This window comes from Trachurus trachurus (assembly GCF_905171665.1).
Source record: "Trachurus trachurus genome assembly, chromosome: 4".
Taxonomy (NCBI): Eukaryota; Metazoa; Chordata; class Actinopteri; order Carangiformes; family Carangidae; genus Trachurus; species Trachurus trachurus.
In genome coordinates, this window is record NC_139898.1 from 8,900,881 (window position 1) to 8,917,055 (window position 16,175).

The window sequence follows — 16,175 nt, forward strand, 5'->3', positions numbered from 1 at the left end:
TAATTACTAGAGGTTTCTTAAAATAACATTTTGTCAACGCAGTGGTTGCAGCAGTGCTGCAGAAAGTGTGTATGCATGATGAGTGAGCACTTCTCCCCAACATAAACTTTAGCTTTAGCTCATACTGACGCCACAGCAGGAAGAAGGCGGTCACAGCGAGTCTGCCACAAAGTCATTTTTTCATTTAATAAGAAAAGATGTTTTACTGTATCTACATGATGCTTAAAGAAAAACCTTTCCTTGTATATAAATGATAACTGCTACACTATTATCTGACAGTAAGGGGCAGTAGAAACTATTTGAATCACAAATATTTAGTTTGCTGAACTGGCCAAAAATAATTTACACTCTCGCCTCGGCCAACAACTCACCTAAAAGTACCATATATGAATGCATTTTTTTTATTTTTATGATAACCCTGATAGTTTCAGTTTCTGTGCAGGTAAATATTTTTTGTTTGTGTCTGTCGGACCTCATGTGAAATTGTGAGTTTTTACACAGTGGCTACAGGCCAGACCAGACTTCACTCAGGTTTGCCAGTTATGTAGTGTGAGCTTTCATTGCGTCCTTGTTAAATATTTCTAAACCTTATCTGTAAAATAATCTGTAATGGTCCCTCCAGAGCCACAAAGACATTATACAACTTTTTTCACAGGAAAAACAAGACAATGTTGTTTCATTGGTCCAAATCCCACTCACATCGCAGTGGTTTTATTAAATTCTTATTAGGATCAGATGCAGGTCCTTTCTACTCCTCATAGACCTGGGAAATAACCTGGAACAAGGACTGGACAGAGAACATGCTTCACCAGATTCAGAAACACTTAGCGTTAGTTTGATTTGTGGTCTGACCCTCGAGTTACTATTTTGGAGAGGCAGCACACTTTTCAAGAAGTCATAGGTTTTCAGGTGACTGATGAACATATACAGTAGTATTCGAAACAATGTGAAGGTAGGATGAGGGTAAGGTCATATTTAATAACTTGTTAGTATTTTACTCTTTCAGCAGCCGTGTTCAGGGGCTCTGGTGTGTTTTAATCTGTCTGAACGCTGCTGGATTGCACAACCTCATGAGAACATGAAGGGTCAAGACTCCTCACTCATAATTTAATCAGTGTAGTGATAAGGAATGTTTATGTCCCCAAAGAAGCCCCACCAATGTAAGTATGTTATTAAATATTCAATTTAACCAGGATAGGAAATGATTTTAATTTTTGGCCAGGTTTTTTCTTCTTTTTCTTTTTTTTGGAGCCACTGCTATCAGTATTCATATCAAATGCGGGGACTGTGATCTTAAGAGAAAGGGTATATTACACTGCACATATGAATGTTTGTAACAGTGTCTTGTTGACCTGGTACTTACCTATGGCTAGAGTCATGACCTTCAGCTTGTTCCGCACCAGTTTGACCACCATGCTCTTCTGCAGCGGCGTTGAGCGGCAGCAGAGAACCGAACGACAGCTCCGAGCTACCGCCAGAAACTTATCCTCCAAACTCTTATCCAAGGCGTAGGCCAGGGTCCGCCCATCAATTACCAGTCCCAACCGGTGCACCATGAAGGGAACGGTGTGGGAGGACGAGGAGGATGGAGACGAAGGGGGATAGATCTCAAAGGCTGGAATGTTAGTGTGGAAGGCCTTGGCGGCTTGGTCTGCAGAGCTGCAGAGGAATTTGGCCTGGATGTAGTGTAAACTCTCCTCCAGCAACAACGCACATGCCTCCTGGTTCAGAGACGGGCAGAGAGTGGGCCGGGCTTTAGGATCAGGACACTGAATTGTTTAATATCAACCTGCCTGCCCTGCTTCACATCTGGCGACCAAATGCTTCAACAGCACAGAGTTAAACATCATGATGACCGTCAGACCAGATTTTCGATACTGGAAGTTACACAACAAGATCAAACGGAAAGACGAACAGATAAAAAAAAGCCAAACAGATCTATTACATTAAAAGGAATAGTTTAAACATAATGGAAAATATGCTTATTTACTTTCCTCTACATTGCTACTACTGTATACGATCAACGATAAATCACAAGCAGCAGACAGTTGGCTTAGTTTAGCCTGAAGACTGAAACATGATGAGGATGTAGGAGGAGCACTGAGCGGAGAAAAACAACACTTGGTTTCATGAACTTGCTTATAGTAGCTTTTATCAGCCAATTAATTGGTCTCTTGATTAATCATTTATCAATCATTAATAAACTGCAACCCCTGGAAATAGTAGATTAAATTACTCCTTTAGTCCAAACCTAAATGTGTTCAGGCTACATTCATATAAGGTTTCCAAAACCAGCAAAAATCTGACAAAAAAATGAATCTCGTAAATAATTAATTACCGGTTGGTTGAGTAACTCACTGTTTCAACTTTACACTTTCCATCTTTTTAAATAAATTTCATTTAATTAAATCATGAACTTAAAGTTGAATATGTCGACTCTTTGATGTAGCGAGGTGGGGTTAACGAAATCCCGGTTGGCGTCGCTCACCTGAGAGTCAGCATTCAGTGTCAGGATCTCCTCCTCTGGGTCCAGCAGCTTGCAGGCATACGCTATGTTCACTGCCGTTTCCTGTTTGTCACCCGTCAGCACCCATATCTGCAGGCCAGCCTTCCGCAGAGAAGCTATAGTTTCGGGCACACCGTCCTGCAGACGGTCCTCGATGCCCGTCGCTCCTGCAGGTGAAGAAGCACAACTGTGACAAACTCCAACAACGACATTATATACTATTACTATATACTATTATGTACTTAAAGGGAAAGTTCAACATTTTGGCAAATTCATAATACCTATAGTCATAGCAGTAGGTTCATTACCTTTAATTATGGGTGCATGTTGTTTTGAGATCCGCAGAGCAGAGATGCGAGCTGCTCAGTGAACACAATGGAGGTGAACGGTACAGGTCCCCTGTCCCTCAAAACTCATCAAATACACAATCCAACAACTCCAAAACACTCGGAGAAGTTGTGATCTGCAGCTTCGCCATGCTATGAAATAATCATGTATGATTATGTAACAATACGACACATGAAGCAAATACTCAAAACTACTTTCTTGAGTAAACGGGAGTAGCTGCACTAAATGTGCGCTCCGTTCCGGCTATGCATTTGCCTCGAAAACAACTCTGTCTCGTAATGTTACATGTTTATTTCATAGCGTGGTGAATGTGCAGGTCACAACTGGTCCACAAGAGCGTTTTGGAGTTGTTGTTGATTGTGTATTTGATACATTTTGAAGGACAGGGGAAAATGTGCCGTTCACCTCCATTGTTTTCGCTGAGCAGCTTGCGTCTCTGCCATCGCAGATCTCAAAACAACATGCACCGATAATTAAAGGTAATGAACCTACTCCTATGACTATAGGGATTATGACAATAGGCGAATTTGCCAAAATGTTGAACTATTCCTTTAAAATGAGAATCGTGAACATGACTTTGTCTGAGGAGCATCAATTACCCAACAGCTGGAGGTTTGTCTCCAGTCGCAGGGCCGACTCAAAAAGCAGCTCCTCTCTTCCCTGAATGGCCGTCTCAGCCTCCAGGTGACGCTGCAGCCAGCAGGCATACTCTTCCTTGCTCAGGGTCTGTCACATAAACATAGACATTAATACTCACACACATACACACACCATTATCTGTAAAAAAGTAGCCAAGGAAAATTTAACAGTGGAGCAGCTTCTTCTTCCTTTGCCTACATAGCAGAGGAGGATCCACAGGAAAATGTGAGACCTTGAGAGGGTGTTTTATCACATCGCTCTGGTGACGGGCTTTGCACAAGCAGGGATATAATGAGCCCAGCTTGTGAGAGCATAAATTAACAGCCTGGGAAAGTGGCACAGATTGCAGCTGAGTCACGAAGAATGTCACTTTAGGAAGCGCCGGTCTATGTGATCATCTGTGCTGGGCTACAAACACAACCTGCCGAACAGCCTCCGAGACACATCATCTGCACCTTCTAAGGCAGTTTAATTAGAGAGGGCCTTTGTTCAGCACTTCTTTAGAGGTTTATGAATCCCTGTTACCTTTTTTGCAATGCACAGTGTGCGAAGGCCATCTGCGGCGTACAGATTCAGGTAGTTCTGCGTCCTGTAGATGATCTTTTTTTGTCGTTTCCCTTTGGAGTTACCTTTAAAAAAAGCACAAACACAAAAATGACACGAGAACCGAGATGGAACATTTAGGTTTTTAGGGGAATTTGTGTAAGTGGTTGAGCGTTTTGGATCGAGACTGCCAAGGGCTTCTTCCAAGAGGCACATGAAAGCCATCTGCCTTCACACCTAAACTAACCATCTACACTGCGCCTCAGTACATTTCACATTTTCAAGTCTTCACATCCCTCATCAAGCAAAACGTGATAACAGCATACAGCCATAATTTATCTGCTTCAATTAATTCACTGAATGATCTAAATGCGACTGAATATCACATGTTATTCTAGGTGTTTTGAAGTATCAGGTTTTGTACTTGAGTCTTGCTAAAGTGTCTCTGTGGCGCAGCGTGCTGGCCGTCTTTCTGGCACAGGGGCGGCGTACAAACAGATTGGCTTCATCAGACACAGATGCACCAGCCAACCCTCTGACTGCCAGCCATGTAAGCTCACTAATAACACAACAGCTTTGCTACACATGCACTGCCACACAAAATTATTTTTACTGAGAGGAATAAATCAACACACAACTTTCAGCGACTCCAAACACAAAATGGACTATGTTTTTGCCACGATAAAAGACACAATCAAGACGTTTTCATTCCCAACTAAAGCAGACTGATGCTTGTAAAAGTAATGTAGCAGTTTCATCACTTCACTAATATTCTTGTTATTTGTCACAAAAACTCTTTTCTTTCTTATGGGGAGAAAAAAAACATTTCCAAGGACAGCAGGAGTGTTTTGTTTTTGACAAATAGCTGCTCGGCCCAGACTGCAGGTGGAACTGCACATAATGTTTATTTTTCTTTCTCCTGAAGATGGGAAAATCCACCTAAAACAGGATGTGCTGTTCGTGTTAAAGGCTGGCGAATGTGGGTGCAGCATTCGCTCTCTGTCAGCTCTTCACTCTGGTCTCTGGTTCTTTCGCTGCTCAATGCCCCACTGTGTTCACCAGTCAGGTGCTAACTTCGTCTGTCTGACATTTGGTGCTTGGCAGGTTACATACAGCGGGGCTGCGGCTTTTTCACCTTTTCGAGAGCAGTGAGTGTGAATCAAAACATTGAGGTTGTGGCCCATCAAACCAAAACAATGAGCTGAAAGACGCTCTGGAAGACTCTGCAGAGCTGAGAAAACCCACTTAGCAACTAAAAACACAAAGTGTAAGTAGACCCCCTCTGATGCCAATCTGGTCTTTAAAGGGATAGTTGGCCCATTGCCATAATCCCTATAGTTCCCTTTCCCTTTAATTGTCGGTGCAAGCTATTTTTAGAACGACGGAGCAGAGCCGCGAGCTGCTCAGAGCTATGCTACGGAGGAAAATGGGATTTCGCGCATCAGCGCTTTTGCAAGAATTTACCTTGAAAACACCTCCGTCTCATAACGTTCCGTTATTATCTCATAGCGTGGTGAATGTGCAGCTCACAACTTGTCCACCAGAGTGTTTTGGAGTTGTTGGATTGTGTATTTGATGAGTTTGATAAAGGAAACCAAGAAATCTCATTAGCCTCCGTAGTGTAGCTCTGAGCAGCTCGTGGCTCTGCTCCGCCGTTCTAAAAATAGCTTGCACCGACAATTAACACTATAGGGATTATAGCAATGGGCCAATTTGCCAAAATGTTGAACTATCCCTTTAACCTTATTAACTCGTGTATGATGTTTTTATATAATACAAAGACTGAGTGTTTACACCTTGAACAGTGGGCGGGGCTAAACAACCCTGAAAACCTTGTCATTACAGAGAATGAGAGATAGCATTAGCAATAACACAGTGTCAACCAGTTACAAGCTAATAAATGACAAAGGATGTTAAGTATGCAAACTGTTCTCATCCGTCTGTGGTTCTGGTCTCGACCTCCTCCTCCCTCCTCCTCCCTCCTCCTCCCTCCTCATCTGACCGAGGTTCAAACATGTGGCCGAGCCTCTCTGATGTTTCCTCCTCTCAACATCTTGATGCTCTCTGCTCTTTCACCTGGTGAACCGGACCAGGTGGGTGGTCCCAGTTCTTGATTCATTTTTTTATTTCTTGTGCGGGAATTCTATGTGAAACAAAATGTTATTTATAGCAGAGGATTTTTACACAGTGTAAAACGTGTCTGGAGAGGAGCTCTAAGAAAAATACAAATTCTGTTTTGAGGTGGAATTTGCAGCAGGAGGAGGAACAACGCCAGAGTGACTTCATCACACACACACACCAGCTTTTAAGCCCCAGGGTGTACAGTCTACTGTACCTCCAGCACCTCCACATACACTGTTATTAGAGTGACACTGAACAACTCCCTCACTGCCTGAATGGAGCCATTATGGAAGTCTGTGTTATGAGGAGGCTCAACTCACGCTGTGCTCTAATTGGCTGCTTTGACCCAATGGTAAAACAAAGAAGTGAGTTGTCCGACTAAGGACACACCCTGTCGGCCATTAAAGGTGCTGAACTGAGACACGTGGTGGAGGAGTGTGTGTGTGTGTGTGGACTGTCCCAAGTCTCCTCTAGTGAGCAGCAGCGCTCTGTGAATTTTAAGTAAGTGAAAAACTTGTTTGGCAGCTCAGACGTTGTTCTATGGAGGGCATTAGAAATGATGACCAATCAGCACGCAGAGCCCTGTAGCTAAACGCAAAGGGACCAGCGTGGCCCTTTTAATGGAAAATCAATACAATAAATCATAATGGAATTCAAAATTCCTCCACAGGAGTGCGCTGACTCCACCTCCGCTGGAAAACATGCCAAAACAAGATGGGAGTGCTTTCCTCCACTGACGTGCCACAGTTAACAAGTCTCCATTCGGCTTAGGAGGATCATTTACTTGGAAACCGTTTCTCAGAGCAGCTGAGATGAACTGCCCTCCTCTAATGAACAGGAGGGAGCCACTAACCAGCCATGTGAAATAAATGAATTACCCACCAACATGACGGTATGCTTTTACTGAAGGCAGAGCCCAGACAGATTGCTGCAGAGGTCGATCCAGTTCAACCCATCAAAATATAAATCTGTGGAATATATACAGCTCATTGGGCTTTTCCACGCAACACCACATCCTGAGAAGAAAACCACAACTTAATAAATCACAGCGAAGAAAAGACAAACACACATATATCTCAAAGAGGAGATCAACTTCCATTAAGTTCATCTTGTTTTTGGTCTTTTCTGCTGTAACATTACGGGGAGTCCTGGTGGGGGTCCCTCGAGAAAGAGTAAGAATGAAGAGAAAGTATTTTTATTTTGGTCACATCTAAATGAAAAAAAAAAAACATCAGATGAAGGAGCATGCAACAAAATCGTATCAAATCGAGGGTATGTGGTCTAATTTCCTTGACATGAAAAAGTTAGAAATTCACTGGTTTAGTCCACACACATTAAGGTCAAGTGAGCCCTTTCACACCAGACTGAAAAAAACACAAACCAAAAAGGTGAATGCAGAGACTGCTTGCCGAAAAACTGCCCCGGATGGCAACGCGCATCAGCGCTTTTGCATGAATTTACCTAAAATACAACTCGTCTTGTAATGTTCCGTTATTATCTCATAGCGTGGTGAATGTGCAGGTCACAACTTGTCCACCAGAGCGTTTTGGAGTTGTTGGATTGTGTATTTGATGAGTTTGATGAGGGAAACCAAGAAATCCTGATTCCCATTAGCCTCCATAGCGTAGCTCTGAGCAGTTTGCGGCTCTGCTCCGCCGTTCTAAAAACAGCTTGCACCAACAGTTAAAGGTAACGAACCTACTCCTAAAACTATAGGGATTATGGCAATGGGCCAATTTGCCAAAATGTTGAACTATCCCTTTAAGATAATCTTGATGAGATCTACAGAGTTGGGGCACAGACAGTTCTCAAAGCTCCAGAGCCAAAGATGAGATAACACTATATTGTATTGCTCATCACATGTAAACTGATCACAAACTGCTGCTTAAATGTGTGAGCATCAGTGTCGTCAGACTGTTCTGGATGACAAAAATTAGCCAACATAAAATCTAAATATCTAAACAAGTTATTTATCAAACAAAATTGCTCAACATTTACTTGTTTCACCTTCTCGGATGCCAGTATTTGTGAATATCTTTCTGTCTAATATCATTTCAACAAACAAATATTTTGAGCTGTGTCCCAAATATATGAACTTGGCCCCTGGAGAATTATTATAATAAGCATTTTTCACAGTTTTCTGACATTTTACAGCCTAAATCATAAATCATAAATTCATTAAAACATAACGTACAAGTAAAAAAATCCTCAGCTGCAGCCTGAAAAACTGTGTTGTGTGAAGCCTTCAATCTGTGGGCTGAAACAGTCCTTGCTAAGCACTCTGAGACAGATGTCTGGTGACTGTGTACGAAGCATTAGTGAAAAGTGCCTGTGTGGCTCTTTGTGTGCCTGGAATATTAACAACCTGCTACACCTCTGCCATTAGGATGTTAAAGAAGGTGTAGAGTAGGGGAACAGAGGAAAAAAACACACAAAGCAGCCCGGAAGTGTTGTTTTTTTTTTCGGGGGGGAAGGGGAAACCAATCAACTCAAGTGTTGAGTTTTGCAGCAGTGACTCGCTCCAAAAATACAAGTTCTTACATAACATATCACCTTATACGTTTACATCAGTGGAAAACATGAATGTTTGGGGCAGAGGGGGGGAAACCATGAGGGCTGTGTGAAGAAGACAAAGACCACCACCCTCAGCAGGCATGTTAGTCCACAGACAGCACTCAGTATAAGTACTATTTTTTTTTAATTGTTTTTATATCAAACCTGAAGCAGCTACAACTGAAAACAATCCATCACTCTGGACAGAGCAGAGTTTAAAGAAAATATCCTGGAGAACCAGGTGAAGACCCACGCAGGGTTGCGGAAGGGGACCGGAGCTAATCCCAGCTGACATAGGGTGAGGATGGGGTATGAGTGAATGAATGAATCTTATTTTGAACAAGCAAAATATGTAATAAAGTAAAAAAGAAATGAAAACAGTGAGCAAGTAGCTGCACTTTGCAGACTCTTTTTTTTGTCTCATGTCCGAAAAGGAGTGGGCTGAAGTTAAAAACTGATGTGGTCCCACCCTTCTCCATAACTCTCCCACAATTAATTAATCGTCTGGCTTCCTTTAAATGCTCTGTCATTAATTCATAATACACCCGGGTACACCCCTGACAGGTCACCAGTCAATCACATGTAGAGACAAACAATTCACACACACTCACCTTCACACCTATGGGCAATTTAGAGTCACCAATCAACCTACTGTGAATGTCTTTGGACTATGGGAAGAAGAATAGTGTTGAATCGAACCCTATTCAACACTATCCTGCCCTCACCAAGAGTGTAGTACCAACCGCTGAATTGAGGAGTGTAGCCGTAGTGTCGAGTGCTTTCCTACCTGTGTTGGGAGGAGTGATGAGGTCCATGATGACAGAGTCGGCACCTTTGGTGTACACGGTGATCTGGTCCGTCAGAGGATGTCTCACCACCACAGACATGCGCTTCCTGGTGGAGTCGAAGCCCAGCGTGTGCAGCAGCTCAAAGCTCAGCTTGCCCAGGTGCGGCAGCTCCACGGTCACCTGATCAGGGAGGCGTCCGACGAGGGAGCACTTGTAGGCCCGGGCGGCGTAGACGAGAGCGGCCTCGTCGGGCGACTCCGCCTCGTAGCGCAGCTCGCCCTCCTCCGCGCCCCGCGCCTTCCCGTCGTAGCTGGGCGGGACGGGGCTGAAGGCCATGTCCAGGCCCCTGTGCGGCGTCTCCTCATCCAGCTTGGTCAGCGTGCTCTCTGCCGAGGGGGACGACAGCAAGCTGGAGCATCCCTTGTTGGAGGAGCGGTTTGTGATGAGGCTGGAGGAGCTGCTGCTGTTGGAGCCGGAGGTCAGCCTGCTGGGGGTGAAGCGCTTGATGAAGTCCTCGATGGTCTTGACCGGAGACTTGAGCTCAAACCTCATGCGGACCTGGAGGACAGGGAAACTTGAGTCAAACACCTGAAGCAGCAAGAAACAGAGCCCGTTCTGAAAACTATACACTTGAGCAGCTTAATGTTCAGTCAGTTTAAGAAGGTCACTCCTCTATGCTCCAGTCAGACATTAAAGGGATAGTTCAACATTTTTGCCATAATCCCTATAGTCTTAGCAGTAGGTTCGTTACCTTTAATTGTCGGTGCAAGCTGTTTTTAGAACGGCAGAGCAGAGCCGCGAGCTGCTCAGAGCTACGCTACGGAGGCTCATGGGATTTCTTGGTTTCCCTCATCAAACTCATCAACACAGAATCCAATAACTCCAAAACGCTCTGGTGGACAAGTTGTGACCTGCACATTTACCACGCTATGAGATAATAACGGACCCGTAGCTCTGAGCAGCTCGCGGCTCTGCTCCGCCCTTCTAAAAATAGCTTGCACTGACAATTAAAGGTAACGAACCTACTCCTAAAACTATAGGGATTATGGCAATGGGCCAATTTGCCAAAATGTGGAACTATCCCTTTAAGGTCCCTGATGATCCAACATTCGCTCTGACCTCATGCAGTGACTGATCAGCTGTGTGGATGAGAGAGTTCATAGTGCATTTCAGACACAACACATCAAGCTGCAGTTAAAAATCCTTTCCTGTAAAACTGGTACAAATAAGATACATTTTAAAATATCCGCTAAGCTTCACTTCTCTCCATCGAAGTACAAACAGTCATCACTGTGATTATTTGTTGAGTTCACTGCTCATTTCTTGGATGTTAGTCTTATTTCCTTATCTCATTTTACATTACCATCACTTATATGAGAGCAGGATCATGAGGATCAACTTTGACTAAACTTCAGTTCCAGTCGCTCCTGGCTGCTCATTAATCTCTGACCATTTCCAATGTTATTTATCTGATCTAGTAAAGTCACTCTCCCATTAAAATAATACAGATTCGTGCACTGTTGATTGTTTTTTTCCCTGCACCGGTGTTTCTTTATATCATTGTTATTTTTCTGATATGTGTAGTTTGCCTTACAAGGGTATGTTCTTTATTGTGCTTTTGTGTGTGTGTGTTTTTTAATGTCCCCTTTGAATTTCCCCCTGGGGACAAATTAGGTTTATTGAATTGCATTGAACTCAATTCAACTGAAAGGAATGTTTTTCTTTCTAGTGTCCAGAGTTACAGTGCTTTCAGGAAACACATCTAAAGCTTATGAGGTTTGTAAGTTGGGGGTTGACGGCCGTCATAACAATAATAATAACTTTATTTAGGAAAAAAAACACATAAAAGGGTCAAAGAGCTTGAGCGTAGTGAAGAAAATAAAAGCAGAGTCACTGGGTAAAAACTGTAAAGACTGAAAGAAAAGAGATGTGTTTAAGATGAGGAAGTTAAATGAGTGAGTGGCGCTAACTTTGAAGTTGAGGATGCTATTGCAGACAATGCCACAGTTCAGGCTGCATCTATGCCTAAAACTGTTGCAGGTGATTGTATTTGTGAAACATGCTCAGCTCTGGTGGTACAGAAGACTTGATGAAAATGCACACTCTGGCCATAATCCTTTGGCCAATGCTTTATCCCAAGGTGGTGCAGTACAACAGCAGAGTGTGAGTGACTCACTGAGGTCTCCTGGCAGCAGGAGCCACAGTTCTCACATTTATAAATATAAATCATTCAGGTGCTGAGTGAGCCATGAGGGCATCATAATAAAATGTGAACAATTACACTAAAACAAAGGACAAAAAAAAAAAAGTACAAACAATAAAAAAAGAATGAAGGAAAACCAGAAGGCTATTATATCCAAGTGTTTCTGTGCAGATTACCATTTCCTTCCATCTTATCAGATAACCTCCAAACAGAAACACGGGGTACATAAATAATGTATCACGTTGTAAAGCTTAATCTCCACAGATTTGTACCACTGAGCAGCAGGACAGCGCGTCGGGGCACAGAGCGAGCGGCGTGCGGAGGATATCACCTCTGAACAGGACGACCACACCCAGGCTCGCACCAAAACAAAACAAAACACGGATACACAACCGCGACTGGACTCAGCACATCAAAGATACAGGCAGCAAAACAGCCAACGTTACGTGCAACAGGACACTTTGAGCACTTTGGACGGTTTTTGTGCTTTTGTTTTTATAGTTAAAGCAGAGCAGAATAACGTGCAACGATTTGTCAAATGATGGAAACTACTCCCACGTTGTTCAAAAAAAGAAAAACAAAATAATTAGACATTAGAGAGCCTCTTGTGTTCAGGCTTTGGAAGCATATCAGTAGAACTAGTCCCTGCTGGAGCTCCTGCTGACGCTTTAAATACTCCCCAGCTTTCTAGATATTAATCTTGCTTACAGCTTCTCTCCGGAGCGTGCAGACCAGGAGAGAGTGGTTCAAAGCTTAAAAAACAAACAGGAGACATTGCTGTGGCTTTTGGTGATGGTGCATCAAGACAATGCCTCTGTGGGGATCTTCATTTTCAAAACTGCCTACTCCCTCTAATCCCAATAGTTCATCCATCCGTTTAGCCACCTGTATTTGTATGTTCTGCTTGTTTGCTATTTGCATATTTATTATTTGTATATTTTGCTACTGTACTGTTCTAATGTTTTCTGTTATCTATTTGTAAGGCGAGTCGACTTCGAGTGTCTTGAAAGGCGCCAACAAATAAAATGTATTATTATTTTAATCATTCATTTTCCCTACAAAATCTCATAGCCAGTCCATCCAATGGTTTTTGAGCAGACCAGTTGACAGTGTCATGCAGCAAGCATGGCTCCAGTGATGGCACTCGCAACACTCCTGACAGGCTACAAGGCAAAACTAAAGTTACTGCCCTCAGCAGGCAAGGAAAAGGCACTTATAAATGAAATGTGAGAGTTGTTATACCTTCTATGGCTTGAACTCAATGCTTTTTTTTCCAGATACATTCTTATTTGCCATGTCTCTATTAGGGCTGAACAATTAATCTATTGAAATCACAATAAGCGTGATATATCCAAGTCACAGGGGCTGCAATAGAGGTGTAGTGTCTCAACATAATACTATATATGAAGCATTGTAGACTTGCATCAGTCTATTAATAATATTGTACACATATAAAGCGGGGAAGGAGAAGTGAGAACTCATTTGGTACAGATCCTCAGCAAAAACCTCATCATAATCTTTATTCTTTTTTAGTCAAAATTAAATTCCAATATTTACTATTCCTACTGAAATCGTGACTCATATCACTATTGAATATGTCTGAAATATATATATTTTTGCATATCTTTCAGCCCTAGTCCCTCATGACATGTCACCCCCTACGTCTCCTATTATCCTGTCACATTCCTTCTGTCTACAATCCAATAAATTGGTCCAAAAATACTTCAGAAAGATTGGGTATATTTTCAGAAGAGGACTGTCTGACACCTTTTCTAGGACAGGATGAAGAGGAAAAAAACTGCTCCTTCTAAATTAATTATTTCCCAGTAAAGTCAGGATGCGATTTGCAGTCGTAACTTTTAACTATCTGAGTAAACTCTGGACGGGCGGATGAGGAGAGCGAGTTTCATCCTGTTGACTCCGGCAAGAGAAACTCATTCTAATAATATCTACATGTGCACTACAGTATGTTACATGTTTAGTTAGTTAGTTAGTTAGTTAGTTAGTTAGTTGTAGAGACCAGTCACAAAGTCTGTTTTACCTGCTGGTTAGGACACTTACATACACATACACACCCTGCAGATATGGTAACACGGAAATCAATGTGATGAAGACAAACTGTCTGGGCGAGTCAAAAGGTAATCCTTCATTAACCGGCTGAAGGCCTGTGACAGCAGAGGTGAGTTTTACCTTCTGTCTGGGCTGGTTGGGGGAGGACACCACCACCGTGTTGCAGATGGTGAGAGCGATGAAGAAATCGATGATGTCAGAGAGGTCGGAGGGCAGCTGGGACATGGGCTGGCTGTGGAAGCGCATGAAGTCCATCTGACTGCTGCATTCATTGACCTTGTCTAGGAGCTGAGGGTCGGGGGTGATATCTTTCTCCTGCAGGACAGAGTTGGAGGAGGGAGGGAGAGAGGGAGAGGGGGGGGGGGTGTTATCAGTGGAGAGTAGACAGCACAGAGGACGAGGACGGCGACGACTGCGATGCGGACTGACCATGGGGCTGCTGAAGGCCGTGTGCTTGGAGAGGATGCTGGCGCGCTTGGCCTCGGCTCTGCTCCCCGTCCTGCGGTGGGACTTGGTGCTCTGCGAGCGCAGCACCACCACCGGGGCGCTCTGGTGGCTGGACACGCTGTCCCGCCTGGGCAGGGTGCCACCATGAGACGTACAGTCCTCTTCCTCTGAATCCATCTCCTGGTACATAGCAAGTCTTCTAGCTGAATAACACACACACACACACACACACACACACACACAACATTTAGAGCAGGTGTGTCAAACTCATTTTAGTTCAGGGGCCACATACATCGTAATTTGATCTCCAGTGGGCCTAACCAGTAAAATGATAGCATTATAACCTACAGTATAAATAACAATAACTCTAAACTTTCCCTTTGTTTTGGTGCAAAGAAGTACATTATGAAGATGTTTACATTTAATTAATTATCCTTTTACAAAACATTTTAAACAACCTGAAATTTCTCAAGAACAATACGTGCAATTTCAAAATATTATGCATCTTCTATGTAACTTTCACACTTGGCAAATCCATCCCACGGGCCGGAGTGGACCATCTGGTGGGCCGGTTTTGGCCCACGGGCCGTACGTTTGACACCCCTGATTTAGAGTGACTCAAGAAAGTGAGCTCTGCTTACTGTTTATGTAATGGAGAGTGTGTGTGTGTGTTTACTGGCTTGTCTTACCATTGGCATCATGGGAGTACTCCACCCCTGCCACAGTGCAGCGGCGAAACACCATCTTGTTCTCCGTCAGAGTGCCTGTCTTGTCAGAGAAGATGTATTGCATCTGGCCGAGATCCTCAGTGATATTAAGAGCTCTGCACTGCAGGTGAGTGTCTGTCTCCTCGTCGTACAGATCCAGGTCCTGATGGATGAAGTACACTTGGCAGATCTTGACAATCTCAATCGACACAAAGAGGGAGATGGGTATCAGCACCTAGGGGAGCAGAGAGAGAGAGAGAGAGAGAGGGTTTATTACAAAGAGGCAGAGCTGGTAGTCTACTTTTTCCCGGCACCTTTTACAACACATTTACAGCATATATATATATACCAGCGGTCCTTGCACCCAGGGGGGTGCTTCTGCAGATTGCTTTAATTGTGTAAAAAATGTTGGTGTGACGTTTCCAGGCACCACCTTTGGAGCGTAGTTCTGGAGAAATGAGTCACAGCTTTTTGGGAAGGAGGGCAGCGCAGCCTGCACACTCTGTGGACGCCAACGGAGTCATGTGTTTATTTAAGTGTATCACGCAGTGTCTGGTGATCCTGGTAGCAGGTCTCTAACCTCAAACTGTTGCCGTTCGCGCAGCGTAGCCAAACCTGCTATCTCCACTGACCTCTCATTCAGTTTGAAACCTATCTGCAACATCTGACACGGGACAAGGTGACATTTACACTGACATTTTTTTTTCATGAGAGCAAAAAAAAGGGGGGGGGGGGAATCAATAGCTGTCAGGTGGCACTTTTTCCTATTTTATTTTGCTGCCTGTATCACAAAGATTATTTGGCTGCATGGACCGTGTGCTCTCTCACTGCTTTTCCAGACTTAATGTGAAGATAGAGATCTAGAGGTTACACACATCTTAGGGGGCTGAAATAGCCAATACTTTGATTTATGTGCAGAGGCATTAAACATTTCAAACTTACGTCATGTTGTATGTCTTGTTTTGTTTCTATCTTTATCTGTGCCTCTGTTTCAGTGTTTCCTACCTGAAAGACGATGATCATGGTGAGGAAGAGATAAATGGCCGACATGATGGGTGATAAGTCTGTCCCCTCTGGACTGAGAACGTCAAACACAGGCCTCTTATCTCTGTACTGAAACATCCAGAGCCCGTGACCTGGAACGGCAACATTACAAGGTCAACTCATACAAACACAGGAATGAAAAGATATATATATAAAAGCACAGTAAACACTGTCATATAAAACAAGTCTTTTTAACAGACATCTCT

At 43.4% G+C, this 16,175-nt stretch overlaps 1 protein-coding gene across 1 annotated transcript in view; it reads right to left on the bottom strand.

Annotated features, from left to right (window-relative positions):
- Positions 1-16,175, bottom strand: part of atp10a (ATPase phospholipid transporting 10A) — a 43,619-nt gene that overhangs the window by 13,968 nt on the left and 13,476 nt on the right. The window contains exons 6-14 of the mRNA XM_083970979.1: positions 15,931-16,061; positions 14,908-15,160; positions 14,201-14,421; positions 13,892-14,086; positions 9,498-10,056; positions 4,019-4,122; positions 3,454-3,580; positions 2,489-2,673; positions 1,364-1,721 (exon numbers count right to left, since the gene is read on the bottom strand). Of these exons, the coding sequence (XP_083827105.1) occupies positions 1,364-1,721; positions 2,489-2,673; positions 3,454-3,580; positions 4,019-4,122; positions 9,498-10,056; positions 13,892-14,086; positions 14,201-14,421; positions 14,908-15,160; positions 15,931-16,061 (2,133 nt within the window). The remainder of the gene's footprint in view (positions 1-1,363; positions 1,722-2,488; positions 2,674-3,453; positions 3,581-4,018; positions 4,123-9,497; positions 10,057-13,891; positions 14,087-14,200; positions 14,422-14,907; positions 15,161-15,930; positions 16,062-16,175) is intronic.